This window comes from Bos indicus x Bos taurus, chromosome 10 (assembly GCF_003369695.1).
Source record: "Bos indicus x Bos taurus breed Angus x Brahman F1 hybrid chromosome 10, Bos_hybrid_MaternalHap_v2.0, whole genome shotgun sequence".
Taxonomy (NCBI): domain Eukaryota; kingdom Metazoa; phylum Chordata; class Mammalia; order Artiodactyla; family Bovidae; genus Bos; species Bos indicus x Bos taurus.
The window spans coordinates 61658894-61677686 of record NC_040085.1 but is presented as its reverse complement, the minus strand read 5'-3'; the positions used below and the strand labels follow the sequence as shown (position 1 = coordinate 61677686).

The following is an 18793-nucleotide window of genomic DNA, read 5'->3' as shown; positions in this document are numbered from 1 at the left end:
GTCTGTATTTTCTACTAATGACTTAACCTTCATTCCTGCCAGTGGAGTATGTTTTTGCTACAGTTAAGCCTTGAACAACAGGGGTTAATTCATCTATAATTTATAGTCAGCCCTCTTTTTATCTGTGGTTGCTCTGCACCCACAGATTGAATCAACTTCAGACCGTGTGGTACTGTAGTATTTACAATTGATGAAACCCACATTGTTGAAGTTGTGTATTTTCTCATACTTTAAATACTCTAACATAGGATAAGGACTGTGTTTTTTCATATTGCATTTGTCCATAAACGTCATACCCTTGAATGCCTAAAAGAACTTAAGGGAGAAAAATGTGAATGCTAGTAATTTTTGCTGTGTTATTGATAGTATCCTAGTTCAAGAAATACTCCGTTCTTTAACCCTTTCTGCTTGTATAATAGAGATTGCTATGCTCTTTTCCAAGAAAATTTGTGCTCTTTCTTACCTGATAAGTCTCACTGCCTTATTTCTAGAGCCAGAATCATCAACTCTTCACCAAACCTGTGTCCAAATCGGAGCTGGGGGAAATTCCCCCCCACTGATTTGAAAGCTGTCAGTGCTTATTTTCTCCTTTCAGATTTAAGAAACCCAAGGAATATAAGGGTTGACTAATTCTTAAGGCCCTCAATTGCATATTTGAAAGTTTTGTGGGGTTGTTCTGTTTGCCTTTCTTAAAATACAGGAATAGTGTTTCTTGGACTTCTCTGTTGCTGTAACCCTAGGCACAAGTGAATGTGAAGCGCTAGGATGAGGGGAAGGACTGGGCGGCGATGGAAGGTGAGACTTATTTTATGAAAGGCACCTAGTCAGTGCTCAGCAAGATGTAGTCGATGGTCTAACGGTGTTACTGATCATCTCGCACAGAATTAATAGGACTCCTGATAGGGTGCGTGCCTGGGTGCTGCTTTCCCGCTCTCATGGGACAGACTTAGGTGACCAGTCCTGCTTGTGGCCAGATCCACTCAGTCACCCAGGACGATCTGTGGCCATGGCGCAGCGTGGAGCGATGGCGGCTCACACTTGTAACTGATCCTCGTCACCCTGCTGTCCCCCTGGTCTGGTGAAGTTCTCTGGGGCAGGACAGATTAAGTTCTTAGCATGTGAAACAGCAGAATCTCCTCTGCCTGTAATGCCTTCCTTCCCTTAGTAGGGCCACCTCTAACCCATCCTCAAGTGGCAGCTCAGGCAGACGTGACTCCAGAACCTGAGTTGGGTTGTGTACCGTCTCTTGGATTGATAGCACCAGACTGTGTGTGACCGCCTGCTCCTGGTTCTCACCAGTCTCTATCACAGGGGCATGGTTTAAAGTCGACTTAAGGGAATCCTTTTTTAGGGGGGAGAAAAGCTAATACAAGTCTGGAGGAATTTGGTAAATAACACAAAAGACATTTTTAAATTGGGAAAGAAAATATTAAAAAAGTGTTTAAAAGCCCTGATGCATGCATGGTACAGGTTCACTGGCAGATTCCTTTCAGAAAACAATGCAAAACTATAGAGCCATCCAGCAACAAGAAAATGAATAAATGTGTCTGCACAAAATTTTGGAATTTTTGCAGAGCAGAACCATAATAGTCACTAAGAAAATTGAGAAAGAATTTCAAGATGTATGAAAGGAAAATCACTAATTTTCCTAATAACCCTTTAAAAAAACTATAGAAAAGTGAACAAAGGACATAGAATAACAAATGAAAAGTAGCCAATAAGAAATAATGAAGAAAGGCAAGTAAATGAATTGTAAACTATCTTTGAAGGAAGGGAGTGGGAAGCCAGGCATGTTAGTAAAGAATAAAAAGTGCAGAGCTGAGAGCATGAGAACAGGCTGGTGGGATTGGAAATATCGTATGAAATGATTTCAGAAGAAATTTAAAGATAACTGCCAGATGTTTGCATATGAATATCTGACCTAGCAGTTTATTTGTAAGAATTTCCTATAGAGAAACCTAAAAGCTTAAAAGATTTGTGCACCAGGATATTCATTTCTAACATTATTGATAGTAGTGTAAATTTGGAAGCAATGGCAGTGTTCCTCAGCAGGAGTTTCTGTGAATAAGTTACATGATGTCCATTCAGTGAAATTCTATAATGAGACACGTCTTTATGTTCTGACGTGGAAAAAGATAGAAAACATTTTATGTAATAACCCAGCTTGAAAGACAGTGTATAAAATAAAATATGCGTTTCCCCCTTCTCCTTTTTTCTTTTCCTTCCCTAACCTATCTCCACGAGTCCTGGACTGGAAAATGCAGAGAATGGACGAGGTGCTGGTGAGCAGTTGGCTTGCTGACCAGGCACATTCCTTGATACCATCTGCTCTTTTGCTCTGCTCACACTACCTGTTTTCTCATTTCCTTCATGAAGAGTGACATGACTCCTGATGCGTTCCGTACAGGAGGAATTGCCATCTCCTGTTTGTTATTCCTGCTGCCATCTGTATTTTTGTGTTTTAAGTTTGGGTTTCTTTCTAACAACCCAGGAGAACTAACCAGCCTGATACAAAGCTGGACAGTGTCATCATCCCAATTTGTGTTAGTGCAAAGTGGAATCTTTACAACAGACCTGAAAGGAGCACTTTGATAGCCTTTGAAAGCAGGATTTTCTCCTTCATGTCAGCCCTTTGTTGACACAGGTTGATGAATCTTGTGAGTTTGTCATCTCCTTTCAGGTGATCAAGAGCATGAATCACGCGTTACCTCAGTAAGGGAGAAGTAAATACCACATTTGTTTCTCATTTTCAGTATAAGGAATGGAAGCATATCACAAGTGCCATGTCTGGCACACAGCCAGTTGCAGAAAATGAATGATTAGATTTCTTAACGTTCTGTAAAGTGCTCTGTAGTAAGCTGCAGGCACATAGTAAAAGCCTGATAAATTATTTGGTGAACCTATGAATTTGTCCACATTCTACATTGGTTTCTGAGTTTTCTAATGGTTCCTGTAGTCACCACCTCACTGGCCTTTGCAGTACTACCCAGTACTCTGTGCAATGATGCTGCATATCTGTGCATCCAGTAAAGTGGCCTCCAGCCATATGTAGCTGTTGAAATGTGAGAGTGTCACTGAGAAAGTGAATTTTTAATTTAATTTTAATTTAGCCACTTATGTATATAATTCTGTCACATATAATATTGTCTGATTTCCTTTCTTGTTTAATATATGTGGTACATTTTCAGTGACTATGAAATGGCAGAGTCATAATTAGGGCATTTTATCCCTTCCATTTAGAAGTAGATATCTGGGGATATTTCAGATGTGGGATTATAAAAATAGTGTGTTAGACTTCTTTGTCTGGATTATTTCAAGGAAGAGATTTTTAGGGCTGTTATGGTTCTGGTTTTATGTTACGATTCTGTTGAATTGTTTTCATTTAGACTGGGAAATCAGGAGATAGCCAAAAGCCTAATTCTGGACTCCATACCATGTTACCATGGTGGGTAACATTACCTTTATTTCTTTGAAAGCAGTTAATAAGCCACTGTTAGCTCAATTCAAAATCATTGCATGATATTCAGTTCAGTTCAGTCGCTCAGTCATGTCTTACTCTTTGTGACCCATGGACTGTAGCACGCCTGGCTTCCCTGTCCATCACCAACTCCTGGAGCTTGCTCAAACTGATGTCCATCAAGTCGGTAATGCCATCCAGCCATCTCATCCCCTATCGTCCCCTTCTCCTCCTGCCTTCAGTCTTTCCCAGCATCAGGGTCTTTTCTAATGAGTCAGTTCTTCGTATCCTGTGGCCAAAGTATTGGAGCTTCAGCTTCAAAATCAGTTCTTCCAGTAAATATTCAGGACTGCTTTCTTTTAGAACTGGTTTGATCTCCTTGCAGTCCAAGGGACTCTCAAGAGTCTTCTCTAACACCACAGGTCAAAAGCATCAATTCTTTGGCACTCAGCTTTCTTTATGATCCAGTTCTCACATCCGTACATGACTACTAGAGAAACCATAGCTTTGACTAGATGGACCTTTGTCGGCATAGTAATAATCTCTCTGCTTTTTAATATGCTGTCCAGGTTGGTAATAGCTTTCCATCCAAGGAGCAAGCGTCTTTTAATTTCATGACTGCAGTCACCGTCTGCAGTGATTTTGGAGCCCCCCAAAAAGATAGTCTGTCACTGTTTTCATTGTTTCCCCATCTATTTGCCATGAAGTGATGGGACCAGATGCCATGATCTTAGTTTTTTGAATGTTGAGTTTTAAGCCAACTTTTTCACTCCTCTTTCACTTTGATCTTTAATTCTTCTTCATTTTCTAACATAAGGGTGGTGTCATCTGCATATCTGAGGTTATTGATATTTCTCCCACCAACCTTGATTTCAGCTTGTGCTTCATCCAGTCTGGCATTTCGCATGATGTACTCTGCACATAGGTTAAATAAGCAGGGTGACTATATACAGCTTTGATGTACTGCTTTCCCAATTTGAACCAGTCTGTTGCATGTTATTACTCATGCATTTTTTAAAAATTTTTCTTATTTTGAGGAAGAGATTATTTTACTATTATTTTAAGGAAGAGACTTTTAGGGCCATTATGGTCACATGTTAGGTACTCAGTAGCCACATATGCCTGATGGCTGCTGTGTTGAACAGCACAGATCTAGAAGATTTGACTATCACTGCTTGCCACCTTCAGCTGGTTAATGCTTATAGAACTCTGTACCCAGGAACTATAAAATATACATTCTTTCAAGTGCACATGGAACTTTCACCGAGGCGAGCACATCATATGCAAGGCCGTAAGACAGTCTCAAATTACAAGATTGAAATCTCATGTATTCTGGGACCACGTCAGAGTTAAAGTAGAAAAATAACAGTAAGTTACCTAAAAAGCTGGTATATCTGGAAGTTGAGTGATACACTTATGAATAGATTCTTGATCAGAGGGAATTTTACAGAAAATTAGAAATTTCAAACTAAATGATAAAATACAGCAGTTCAAAAATGTTAAGGGTTTAGCTTAAGCAATACTCTGGTGGAAATTTGTAACTTAAGGAGAGGCTTAAATTTTGATGATTGAAATTTTTACCTTACACTCCAAAAAATAAAAAAAAGCAAACTAAATCCCTAATAACGTAGCAGGAAGAAAATAAAAATAAGGGTAGAACACTGACAAATATAAAAAATGATCTGTGATGTGATATTCTTTCCTTTTAACTTTATTAATAATAGTGACTTGCTAGCCATAATGCCTAGCAATAAATTTAGTGAGAAAAAATTGGACATTACTTTGCCAACAAAGGTCCATCTAGTCGAAGCTCTGGTTTTTCCAGTAGTCATGTATGAATGTGAGAGTTGGACTATAAAAAAAACTGAGCACCAAAGAATTGATGGCTTTTGAACTATGGTGTTGGAGAAGACTCTTGAGAATCCCTTGAACAGCAGGGAGATCCAACCAGTCAATCCTAAAGGAAATCATCCCTAAATATTCATTGGAAGGACTGATGCTGAAGCTGAAACTCCAGTAGTCTGGCCACCTGATATGAAGAACTGACTCATGTGAAAAGACCCTGATGCTGGGAAAGATTGAAGGTGGGAGGACAAGGGAATGACAGAGGATAAGATGGTTGGATGGCATCATGGACTCAGTGAACATGAGTTTGAGCAAACTGCAGGAGTTAGTGATGGACAGGGAGGCCTGACGTGCTGCAGTCCATGGGGTCGCAGAGTTGGAGACGACTGAGCGACTGAACTGAACTGAGGCACCAATTTATAGATGAGAGCAGGGTTCAGTTAAGTTTAATAATGATGATTATTTATAATGGGGGCCTCAGTTTCCTTGGATTCAAACTCACTTTAGTGCTCTGATTTGCCTGTTTTGGAATATAATTTAACCTAGGCATGAAGAAACCTATAGACATATATTTATAAATCCATGAAAGAGTTTTAAAGCTGAGAATATGAACCTAGTTTTAAGTAACCTAGTTTTAAGTAAAATGGTAGGCAGCCGCATGCATCCCATCGAGAAAATATGTTTGGACAGTGACATTTCTGGATGAGTCTGCAGAAATGATTGGCTCTCAGGAATTTACATAATCTCATTTGACTGGAAAAAAAATGAACATTTAAATAAAATACTGCATTTTTTTCTTACAGGTTTATAGACAAGAAGGAAAGGTTAAGCCAGCTTAAGAGCAAGCAAGAAGAATTTCAAAAAGAGTGAGTTTTCATTTTGCTTTCTAATTTGTGGGGGTTATCTGGTCACCACATGGTTTATTTCAATGCTGTGGTACGCAGATATGTGCGTTGCTAATTTATTGAATTTAGGATACAGATCTCAACATGTGAAGAGCACTGTGTCTGGGAGAAACCAAAATACGAGATTTTGGAAAAATCGGGTTTCTGGAAAACAGTGGGCTCAAACATGGTGCCTGGTTAACAGCAGGTACAGTGACTGAATGGGTGAATCAGAGAGTGACCCTGTAAATGGGTCCAGTAGAGAAAGCGTATTGCACTGGTGGTGGTGGCTCGTGTGGGACGTTATTGCTTCTCTTTGTCTTTGTTCTTCTGTATGAGGGTTTTGCAAAGTGTGGTCTCTAGATCATCTACATAAGATTAAATTAACTTGGTGTTCTGGTTAAAAATGTAGATTCTCGGAGTCTATCCTCAGATATTCTGATTCAGTAGGTCTGAGGGGAGGCCCAGAAATCTGAGTATTAACAAGCACCCCTGACAAATCTCTCATCCTCTGGATTTGGAAATTATCCTGTAGAACCTTTTGTCCCAAATTGGTCCAGTCACTGTTCTCCATCCAGACCCCAGACGTGATTAATACATTTATGAGCAGATGAACTCCAGAGATGCCCTGCATTAGAGAAACCTGCTTGGATTTATTTTACTTGGTCATTTCTCTGACTTCCTCTAACATAGAAACTTAACTTTTTTCCTATAGAACTCTTCATTCTATAGCACAAATTTTAGCCTACACTGACTTGTGCCATTTTAAAGTGGGGGAACTGATGATAGCATTTTGGATCATGAATTATCTTATGTTGTTGTTGGATTGCTACGTTGTGTTCAACTGTTTGTGACCCCATAGACTGCAGCTCACCAGGCTTCTCTGCCCTAATTATCTCCCAGAGTTTGCTCAGACTCATGTGCATTGAGTCGGTGATGCCACCCGACCATTTCATCCTCTGTCACCCCCTTCTCCTTTTGCCTTCAATCTTTTCCAACATCAGGGTCTCGTTATTATTACTTACGACTGATGGAAATTATTGATTATGATGGAGAGCAAAGGCGATGGCTGTTATGGAAGTTTCTTGCATTTACACAAATACAAAAGTGCCATACTAAAAGTGCAGAAGGAAGCAGGTGAGGAAAGAATTGCAGAAAGCAGGGGATTTGGAAAACATTTTTAAATACTTATACCCCACTTTGGTATATCCAGAGTTTTCTAAGACCTTATTTTAAAAAGTTGTTGATTTTGCATTTTTGAGCTTTACCAATTTTATTATTTTAAGAGCTTATTTCCTTTATCTCTTCTCCAAACAGAGTATTAAAAGCTATGGAAGGAAAATGGATGACAGATCAATTGGTAAGAATAAGACGTATTTAAATAATATTCTTTAAACTTGAGGTTAGATGTTTTTAAATTGGCAGAACTTAAAAAATGATTTTGAACTTAAATTTATTTGTGATCATTTTTTGGTAGTTCTCTGTGAATGTATTTCTAGTGCAGGCTTCTCACATATTTCACTTAGATACCAAAAACAGGGTATTGGCAGTTAATTATGGAACCACCTCATAATAATGAATAATTATGAGGTCTGATGCTGACAGAAATATACAAGAACAGTTAGATGCTCTTTTTAAAAAAAAATTACTCATGAACATACATTTTCTAGATGGGTTAATTGAAAAATAAGCTAAAATATTAAAAGAAAATATGGGAGAGTGTTTATATAATCTGAAGGTGAGCAGACCTTTATAATCCATAAAGTAAAACATTTGATACACTACATAAATGTTTAAAAATTATGTCTGTTGAAGACCCTGGCAAAATGAATATAAACTGGGACAAAATGATTATAACATATGAAAATAAGGAGTTTGATTGATTACACTTTTATTCACTGTTGGTGGAAGTGCATATTGGCATATTTGAGGGACAGCTTGGTGGTAGTTTGTTGCTTTCGTAATGCATATGTGGTATAAATACATCCAGCAGTTTTCCTCCTAAGAAAGTGCACATGAATATAGAGATTTACGGGTAAAGATTCTGATTGTCTGCATTGTTCTTAGTAAAATTAATATATAATTAAATATTCATCAAACAGAATGAGCTAATTATGATACTGCGTAGCTGTTAAAAAGTATGTGGTCAGTCTGTATGCACTGGTATGGAATGATATCCAAGGTATATTTTTTTAATGAAAAAAAAAACTCAAATAGTAGGCTCTGGTAAAGTATGATTCCATTTGTGTATGTGTTTTAAATATATATGCTCTTCAAAGTCTGAAAAGATACACAGTTACCCCTGAATAGTGGGAAGGAGTCAGGCTAACAGTCTCGTTCTTCTCTTTTGTGATGCCTGCTTTTTTATCATAAGCATCATTCATAATTTTTAAATACTTAGAGATGTGATATAAGTGAATTTTGCTTATGTTCTAAATGTTCTATTATTAAATTATGTTGTATGGAAAAAAGTTATAAAAGACTATAAAGAATCTCATCCCAGTTTTTCTAAGTTTCTATCTAAGTTTTCTACTTTTTCTATCAAAAACTTAAAATCTTGGTTTTTAAAGACTAATATCTTTTAAAAGTGAAAGCATCTCATTGCCAGTTTATTCCTAAATTGATCGCGGTTCCTGTGAATCTGTTCTCAGATGTCTCTCACACTGCTTTGGAGAGGGGAGCATTTTCCCCACTGAACAGTCCTGTAATGTATTCTGTATCTTGTACCATCACACTGCTTAGACAAGTGTTAAACATTATAAACATTTGAATGTTGTTGTAAGCTTCCGGATGTCCCCGTTTATGGAGACATCATAGAATAGATAAATCGTACTTTCTAAAAACCAACTAGTATGTCAGATTTTTACTTATCCTTTATTCTCTTTGGGGAAGCCGTACCTAAATCTTGGTAATGGAAAAAGGCAGTTTCATGTTTCATAAAATTTTTTCAGGGCTTTTCCAGAAATCTTACATGAGTTGTACACTTAAAAAAAAAAAAAAGGAATTCTGCTCTGTTGCAGTATTTTATTACTCTGTAAGTAATATTTGCTTATTGTATCAGTGAGATAGTACAGCTGATAGTCTCCTCAGTAACCAGCACTGAGAATTTAGAGCAGTGCATCCACAGAACTCTCTGATGATACAAATGTTCTGTCTACACTGCCCAGTATGGTAGGCATTAGCCATAGGTGGTGTTGACATGTACCACCTGACATTTGGGTAGTGGGAGTAAAAACCAGATTTTCTTTTTAAATTTTGTGTAATCTCATTGACTTTCAGATAGCCACATAGGACCCACATGCAGTAGCTCTGTATTGGATAGGACAGGTTAAGATAATACGTGTCAACCTTTTTCTCTGTACTTACTAACACAGAAAAGAACTATTTCTCATTCTCTCTTAATTGCCTAGCAGCTTCTGTCCTAAACCACTAGTTACAAAAGCTGTAATAAATATAATTATACTGGACTTTTGTTCATTGCATTTTCTAAGATACACCTCAGGATAAGTAGTGTCCCTAGTAGATAATCATATTAATTGTAAGAGACCAATATTTGTGATATTTGTTTCATACCTTTTTTAAGAGATGGAAAATAATGTCCTGCAAGATGAGGATTGAACAGCTGAAACAAACTATATGTAAAGGAAATGAAGAGATGAAGAAGAGTAAGTAATTTTCCCACCTTTCTCCAGCCCTGATAAAGAACTCATGTGTAACTTCATGGGATTGATCAACCAGGGAAAGTAAAGGGGAGGGGTGGTAGAGGCAGTAGCAACCTGGAAAAGTTAACTGGTTGCCTTTTACTCTTTGTAAAACATTTGTATAAGGAATTTACATATATATATATTTCAAATATATGTATATAAAACATGTGTCTGTGTTATGTATATTTACAAATGTGTGCATGTATACATAAGCACATGTGCAAATGTAATAACCCTTATAAACTGCTGCTGCTGCTAAGTCGCTTCAGTCGTGTCCGACTTTGTGCGATCCCATAGATGGCAGCCCACCAGGCTCCCCTATCCCTGGGATTCTCTAGGCAAGAGTACTGGAGTGGGGTGCCATTTCCTTCTCCAATGCATGAAAGTGAAGAGTAAAAGTGAAGTCGCTCAGCCGTGTTCGACTCTTAACAACCCCATGGACTGCAGCCCACCAGGCTCCTCTGCCCATGGGATTCTCCAGGCAAGAGTACTGGAGTGGGTGCCATTTATAAACTACTTAGCTTAAAAAGTTGAGCACTGTATGTGTCCCATTTCCCTTAGCCGATAGGAAGCTCAGAGTCAGTCTTGGTAATCAAGTATAATTATTAGTTCACACCAGAAGCAAATAATGACTTTTTCTCCATCAGTGAGTCTTATACATATTTTAATTTGTATTAATTTTGTATTATGTTTGTGTACTTCATATTTTATCACAGGTAGTTGCCAGATTTTAAGAGCATCCTCTTAGAAATCCTGTGTCCTTAGACATAGTGCATGCTGGGACATCCCTAGTGGTCCAGTGGTTTAGACACTGAGCTTCCAGTGTAGGGGTGGGGGTTCAGTCCCTGGTCAGGGCACTAAGATCCCACATGTCATGTGGCAAAGCCAAAGATAAATTTTAGAAAAAAGAAAAAGAAGTAAGTAGTTCATGTATTTCTGAAGATGATTGTTTAAAGTTTAAAATGGATTGCTGTCATACCTTTGTAAGTCCCTTTCTTGTCTGCTCATTGCTTTCAGAAGCAAGTATTTTATAGTGGTAGGCAGTAGTATAAAAGCTGCCTTTGAAAACTTGTCCTATTAAAGTGCTTGTGTGGAGTTTCACAGGATTAATAAGCTACAGAAACAGGGCAGCCTGGTGAAGAGGTCTCAGAACTACAGCCCGCGCCTCCTGTGCCGAGTTTGGCTTGCACCCTCCAAAGGCTCTGGGTCAGCAGCAGTGTAGGGAACTCATTACTTACCATGGGTTCACCCACTTTCCCCTCCTCCCTGGATGTTCACAGTAGGAGTTTGCCACCAGGCCTCTGTGAACCTCCTGAAATTGCTGAATTGACTGAGTTTGTGCGTTTCTCTGATGAATAAGATTAAAACTTTGATCAGCTCCTTTTAATAGGTTCCTATCCCAAGTATCCTTTTAGTTTAGTCACTAAGTTGTCTCTTTGTAACCCCGTGGACTGTAGCTCGCCAGGCTCCTCTGTCTATGGAAAAACATCTACTTCTCCTTCGTTGACTATGTTAAACCTTTGACTGTGTGGATCACAACAAACGGTGGGAAATTCTTAAAGAGATGGGAATACCAGACCACCTTGTCTGTCTCCTGAGAAACTTGTATGCGGGACAAGAAGCAACAGTTAGAACTGGACGTGGAACAACTGACTGATTCAGAATTGTGGTATGAATATGACAAGGCTATATATTGTCACTCTGCTTATTTAAGTTCTATGCAGAGTATATCATGCTAAATGCCAGGCTGGATGAATCACAAGCTGGAATCAAGATTGCCAGGAAAAATACTAACAATCTCAGATATGCAGATGCTATGCTATGCTAAGTCACTTCAGTCGTGTCCGACTCTGTGCGACCCCATAGACGGCAGCCCACCAGGCTCCCCCGTCCCTGGGATTCTCCAGGCAAGAACACTGGAATGGGCTGCCATTTCCTTCTCCAATGCATGAAAGTGAAAAGTGAAAGTGAAGTCACTCAGTTTGTGTCCGATTCTTAGTGACCCCATGGATTGCAGCCTACCAGGCTCCTCCGTCCATGGGATTTTCCAAGCAAGAGTACTGGAGTGGGGTGCCATTGCCTTTGCAGATGATACCACCCTTATGGCAGAAAGTGAAGAGAAACTAAAGAGCCTCTTGATGAGGGTGAAAGAGGAAAGTGAAAAAGCTGGCTTAAGACTCAACATTCAAAAAACTAACATCGTGGCATCTGGTCCCATCACTTCATGGCAAATAGATAAGGAAAAAGTAGAACGGTGTCAGGCTTAATTTTTTTTGGCTCCAAAATCACTGCAGATGGTGTTTGCAGCCATGAAATTAGAAGATGCTTGCTTCTTGGAAGAAAGGCTATGACAAACCTAGACAGCATATTAAAGAGCAGAGATATCACTTTGTTGCTAAAGGTCCATCTGGTCAAAGCTATGGGTTTCCCAGTAGTAATATACAGATGTGAGAGTTGGGTCATAAAGAAAGCTGAGCACCAAAGAATTGATGCTTTCAAATTGTGGTGCTGGAGAAGAAAGACTCTTGAGAGTCTCTTGGACTGCAAGGAGATCAAACCAGTTAATCCTAAAGGAAATCAACCCTGAATATTCATTAGAAGGACTGATGCTGAAGCTGAAACTCCAATACTTTGCCCACTCGATGCAAAGAGCTGGCTCATTGGAAAAGACCCTAATGCTGGGAAAGATTGAAGGAAAAAGGATAAGGAAGCAGCAGAGGATGAGATGGTTAGGTAGCATCACTGATTTGATGGACATGAATTTAAACAAACTCCAGGAGATAGTGGAGGACCGAGGAGCCTGGCATGCTGCAGGTCATAGGGTGGAAAAGAATTGGACACAACTTAGTGACTGAACAACAACAAAGCCCCAAAATACTGAAAGCAACAACCATGGAAAATATTAACAAGGGATATGGTTCTCCACTAGTGGACTCTATAGCTGTGATTTCCATCCCTAGCAGATGATTGGTGTTACCTGATAACCATTTTTAAAATCTAGAGAGAATCTGGGCCCTGCCTTGAACTTACAAAATGAAAATCTCATTCATGGGGACTGGGGTCAATGGTTCATAACCTGTCTATAGTAAAAGACCATTTTTTTTGTCTTTCATTTCTAATGTGTCATAAACCAACATCAATACTTCTGTAAAATACAATAAAATTAGTTACTAGAAAAGTGATTGCACATTTGGATGCCAGGGTGATATCACATGGCCATGTCAAAATATGTTTTTTTTCTAAATTTGCTCTCTAATTCTGTACTTGTTTTGTTTGGTAAAGGTTTGGGCCAGATCCACAGTTCACACTTTGAGTAGTAGCTCTACTCTGATGACCTGCCAGGTTCATAAGCTGTTTGCCACCATCTACACTAGACTCAGAAAATTTTGCAAACAATTTCAAGGCAGTTAATGGATTCCAGAAGCTCAAGTTTATAGATTAGATTAAGAGTTTGCTACTCAAGAAATAGCCTGTTGTGTGTGTTTTTTAAAAAAACAGAATCTTATTGTTAAAATACCAATTAAACTGTAGCTCCTGATGAATATTTCTCCAGAATCTTTTGATTTAACATGTTATGATTGCATTTGGAATTTCAGAGTTGAGTTGATCTGTTATTTGGCAAAATAGCAAGAGTAGATTACAGACAGGGAAGATGACGTAGAGAGAAGAGTGACTTAACCTGAGTGCACTAGTGCAGGTTGGGTGTCTGTGATGATTTCCTGTCACCTTCAAGGGGTCCTGTATTACATTGGAAAATGTCATTTAAAAAATCTAATCACCATACGGCTCAGGCCATGGCTAGATATTGATAGATATATTTGAGTACTTGTAAAGAACTCAGTAGAGATCATGAAAATGATTGAACTTACTGGAAAGTGTGTGAAAAGACCATAGACTTAAACTTCGGGACATTCATATTGATCAGGAATGGTGAAGAGATGAATCAGAGAAGAAAAAAAATATGTGTGTGTGTGTGTATAAAAGAAACTTTATGCCTGCAGTGAAATAACCTAGGTTCATTTTCATGTGTCCTCAGTCTTGTCTGACTCTTTGTGACCCCATGGACTGTAGCCTGCCAGGCCCTTCTGTCCATGGGATTCTCCAGACAAGAATACTGTAGTGGGTTGACATTTCCTCCTCCAGGGGATCTTCCCAACCTTGGGATCGAACCTGCGTCTCCTGCATCTCCTGCATTGGCAGGGATACTTTTACCACTGTGTCACCTGGGAAGCCCTAGGACCTTCATGAAAAGGACACATATTGGGCAGGATGAGTGTCTGATTTCTCAGTTGTGTGGCCAGGCTCTGGTGGCCCTTGCAGTGGTTAAAATGCTAGTGTATGGTGGGTACTCCCACCGTGCTGGGGGTGCTGCTCCCCACTGTGACTTTTCAGAGTGGTGGTCTGTTTCTTTGTTGCGTGACCACCGGCCGTGAGGTTGCCCTCGGGTTCTCTGAATGGAGCCCAAGGCACACTCAGTAGTTTCCTAAGGAAAATCAGGTCTCCAGTGAGTTTTTCAAACTTAGATATTTTGTCTGCCCAATATGCCTATTCTTCAGTGTTTACTTTAAGAAAGTAAGGTGCGCAGTCTGGCACTGCAGGCCCACATGAGGAAAAAAAAAAAAAAGTCAGGTGCTTTGTGTGCTAAACTTCAAACACAACCCAGCTTGCCGAACTTGATAGTCTTGAGTGATGCTTACTAATGTTGATTACAAATGGAGACTCAGAATCATTTTAGTGGTGGTCCCCTTTGCTCTGTGTGTAATACCTCCTTGAACTAAACTCTTGGTCTCCATACTTGGTGAACATCATCTCATTAATGTTGAGGTTTTGCTCTCAATTTAGACATAATTCAGGAAGACACTTATAATGCTTTGGAGCCGTGGTGGGGGAGTGGTAGTATGCAGTAGCCAGGAACTGTTTCCAGAGCTTATTGTTGGGTGTGACTTGTTTATTTTAGATGCCGAAGGCCTCCTGAAAACCAAGGAAAAGAATCAGAAACTTTATAGTCGAGCACAACGGCACCAGGAAAAGAAGGAGAAGATCCAGAGGCATAATCGCAAACTTGGTGACCTGGTAGAGAAAAAAAACACGGACTTAAGAAGTCATTACGAGCGTCTGGCAGATCTTCGGCGGTCTCACATATTAGAGCTCACGTCTGTCATTTTTCCCATCGAGGAAGTAAAGACTGGTGCGAGGTACAGTAAGCGAGTCCTTCAACTCTAGGGAAACCCAATTTCCAAAGATCAAGTGTCTTTCAAGCACGTCAGCACGTTTATTGAGCCTCATTCTGGGTTTCCCTGGTGATGAAGCTTAAGTCTTATCTGCTTCAGCAAACAGCAAACACTGCACGAAGTTGGGGAGGCAGCCAGGGGAGGGCGGTGCCCTGGGAGAGGTGAAGCCCAGGCTTATGGACTCAGAGCTTCCGGAGGAGGGCCGGGCTCACACGCTTCATCTGGAACCGTCTGATGTGGCTGCAGGGCCAGTCAGGCTGCTCATTAGTCACACGCTGTTAGGCAAGTTTTTGCGTCTTCAAGTCTTATTTCCTTGTCTGTGAGATGGGGATAATAAACGCCTACTTCACAGAGAAATCATGAGCTAAGATGGAAGAAAAAGCCCCTGGGTCTCTTACTTGGTGGGCGAGACATGCTGACTCCACCTTTTCCTGGTAACCCTCCCGTCTAGCTCGGGATCAGCTAGGTTGAGTCTCAGGCCATAGTGCTCAGACACCCTCAGGAGCCAGTGGGACAAACAGGATGGGGATTCCCAGCGGCTGAACATCAGAGTCACTCAGGAACTTCAGGAGAAAACAGGTCCCAGAGGACTGGGCTCCAGCCTTCCTGTCCATCTTGGAATGCTTTGTTTCTTAAACTTCCCCAGATGATGCTGCTGATCACACAGATGTGGAAACTTCCACTGAGGAGTTCCGTTTGTTTTCTGATGAACCATCGGGCTCTTGCCCTTGAGGGGTTTCCTTCTCTTCCAGTTGTCTCCACTTTCTGGCACCTTTTCCTGGCGCTGGAGTCTTGCTCCCCAGGACTTAAAATTCACTGCCTCCACTTCAGTCTGGCCTTTCACCTGTTGCCAGAGGGAGCTTCCGCAAAGCCCGAAGGTCTGATTGTGCTTCTGACTTGACAGCCTACTCTGACACTTAACCACTCATTTTTCACTAGTGATGGTTAGCAAATACAGAGATAAAAAGGCAGATTCAAAATAGAGAAGAATTTAGGGCTCAGACATAGACCCTGAGGTGGTAGTTTGAATCAGTGGGGAAAAGTCGGATTTTTCCGAAAATTGGCGTAAAGATAGCTGGCCAGGCCTTTGAGGGGAAAAAAGCTGACAAACAGCAGCATTATGCCAAATTACAGTCTAGATTTTTTTAATTACGTATGAGCCAAAATACCCGTGTTAGAACACATGGTCAACAAGACTAGGATACTGTTCCAGATTTTAGGATACTAAGACTCAAAGAGAAAAACTTTCTCTTCCGTACTTATGCTGTTTAAATCTTTTATGTTAGTGTAAATTGCTGTATATCATTCGTTTTTTTTTTTTTTTTTTTTGCTAGTAGTGTTGAAGTTATCCCTATGATAAGCTACCTTGTTCCTTCACATTTCTTCTCAATCTTCCTTGAGTGGAGGAAGGAGAGGGCCAGCTTAGAAGTGGCCACGGAGTCCTGTGCTGTCCTGCCCTGCGCAGGGCTGCCAGGAGGAGTGGGTTTACGTGCATCTGGTGCAGAGGAAGAGGAATTGAGAGCCGGTGGCCCCGGGGATGCATTCTAGACCCAGAGCAGCACAGCAGGCCCTGCCTCGTCTGGGCATCTCCCACCTCTTTCAGCACCATTTTCTGGCACTTCCCTTGGGCCTCCTGCACGCACCTACGCTGACCTCTCTGCTCCCCAGACACCCTGTGTCCTCTCACCACCTGCACGGTACCTGCCGGGCCTTCTCATTCCACTGCCACACTCTAGGCCAGCAGCGCTCAAGTGTAGTCTGTGAACCTCTCTGGGTCACTGAGGCCTTTTCAGGGCATCTGTGCAGTCAAAACTATTTTCATAATAATACTAACACTGTATTTTCCCTTTTCACTCTGTTGACATTTGTACTGGTGGCTCAAATGCCGTGGTGGGAAAACCTCTGTTGCCTTGACAGCTTTCAAGGCAGTGACACCAAACTGTGGTAATAGTCATTGGATTGCTTTGCAGTGCAAAAGACCAGCCAGTTACACATCAAGAACACTATTGATGAAGCAGTAGAAATTATTCACTTTATTTTAATTAAGTCTTGACCGCTGCATGCCCATCCTTCGACTGCTGTGCAGTGTGGTGGGAAGTCTGTAGAAAGCATGTTTGCTGCATGCTGAAAGCTTCCAGGGGCTGAAGGAAAGGCCCTTGAGTGAGTTGCTGGTGAAACTAGTTTTTTTTTTTCCGTGGGACACTTTCTCCCCTTGAAAGAACAGAAGAAAGACTTGGGTTTTAAAGAGATTTTCAAAAGTCATCATCAGTGCTATGCTGTGCTTTGCAGCTCAGCTAGTCAGCAAATAATGTCACTCTTCGTGAATTTTCTTGTTTTGAAAAATATAGCTTTTCATTCTTAAAAACATGCTACTTATATGTAAAGGGGTTTATTATTTTTGAGTGAGTTAATAATTTAAAAATTTCTGAGATTTTTAATACAGTAAGTATTACTAGATCTAACATCATACACAAAAGCTCTTTAGAGCCCTCAGAATTTTTTAAGCACATGAGGGGGTCTTGAAATCACATAGTTTGAGAACCTAACACTTGACGGCCTTGTTCATGGTGCCATCGTGCCCACATTCTGTGAGCTGCTCTGCCATGGCTGCTTTGTCCTTCACCTCTGGAAGGACTTGCTGATCTCTGTATTTTCCAGTTAAATCCCTGTCCTTTCATGCATCATGCCAGTGTTCCGTGTACCTGCCAAGTAACTGCACAGTTTAAAACCCAGTGCCTTTACATCCGTGTGATCTTCGGCTTTTAGAGATCCTGCTGACGTGTCTTCAGAGAGTGACAGCGCCATGACCTCCAGCACCGTGAGCAAACTCGCGGAAGCGCGGAGGACGACTTACCTCTCGGGGCGATGGGTCTGTGATGATCACAATGGGGATACCAGCATTAGCATCACGGGGCCTTGGATCAGCCTTCCCAACAACGGGGACTACTCGGCCTACTACAACTGGGTGGAAGAGAAGAAAACCACGCAGGGGCCTGGTGAGAAGCAAGATAGTGTTCGAAAACTTTTATAAATTTTTAATTGAGGTGAAACTGATGTAACAAAATGAACAGTTAGAGAGTCAGTGAGCGGGACTAGTACATTCACAGTGTTGTGCAGCCATCACCTTTGTCAAGATCAAAAGCACATTTTTCATCCCAGACAAAAACTCTGGGGCTCGAATCAGTCACTCCTGCTTTCTGTCTCTATGGATGCTTTCTGTTTGTTTCATAGAAATGGGATCATACAACATGTGGCCTTTTGTGTCAGGCTTTTTTCACGTAGTGTATGGTTTTCAAAGTTCATCTACATTGTGGCATATACATTTCATTCCTTTTATGACTGAATAATACTCCTTTGTGTGGCTATGCCACATTTTGTTAATTGATGAATGGACTGAAAACATTTTTTTTTTCCGGTATTTTTTTATATATTTCACCTTTTGGGGTCAAATGTTACTTACATCGGAGAAGGCAATGGCACCCCACTCCACTACTCTTGCCTGGAAAATCCATGGGTGGAGGAGCCTGGTAGGCTGCAGTCCATGGGGTCGCTAAGGGTTGGACACGACTGAGCGACTTCACTTTCATGCATTGGAGAAGGAAATGGCAACCCACTCCAGTGTTCTTGCCTGGAGAATCCCAGGGACGGGGGAGCCTGGTGAACTGCTGTCTA

General features: G+C 40.7%; 1 protein-coding gene across 1 annotated transcript in view; it reads left to right on the top strand.

The window, feature by feature from the left end:
• ATG14 (autophagy related 14) overlaps positions 1–18793 on the top strand; it is a 37305-nt gene that overhangs the window by 5932 nt on the left and 12580 nt on the right. The window contains exons 2-6 of the mRNA XM_027554174.1: positions 6106–6168; positions 7504–7546; positions 9770–9851; positions 14848–15085; positions 17888–18117. Coding sequence (XP_027409975.1) covers positions 6106–6168; positions 7504–7546; positions 9770–9851; positions 14848–15085; positions 17888–18117 — 656 coding nt within the window. The remainder of the gene's footprint in view (positions 1–6105; positions 6169–7503; positions 7547–9769; positions 9852–14847; positions 15086–17887; positions 18118–18793) is intronic.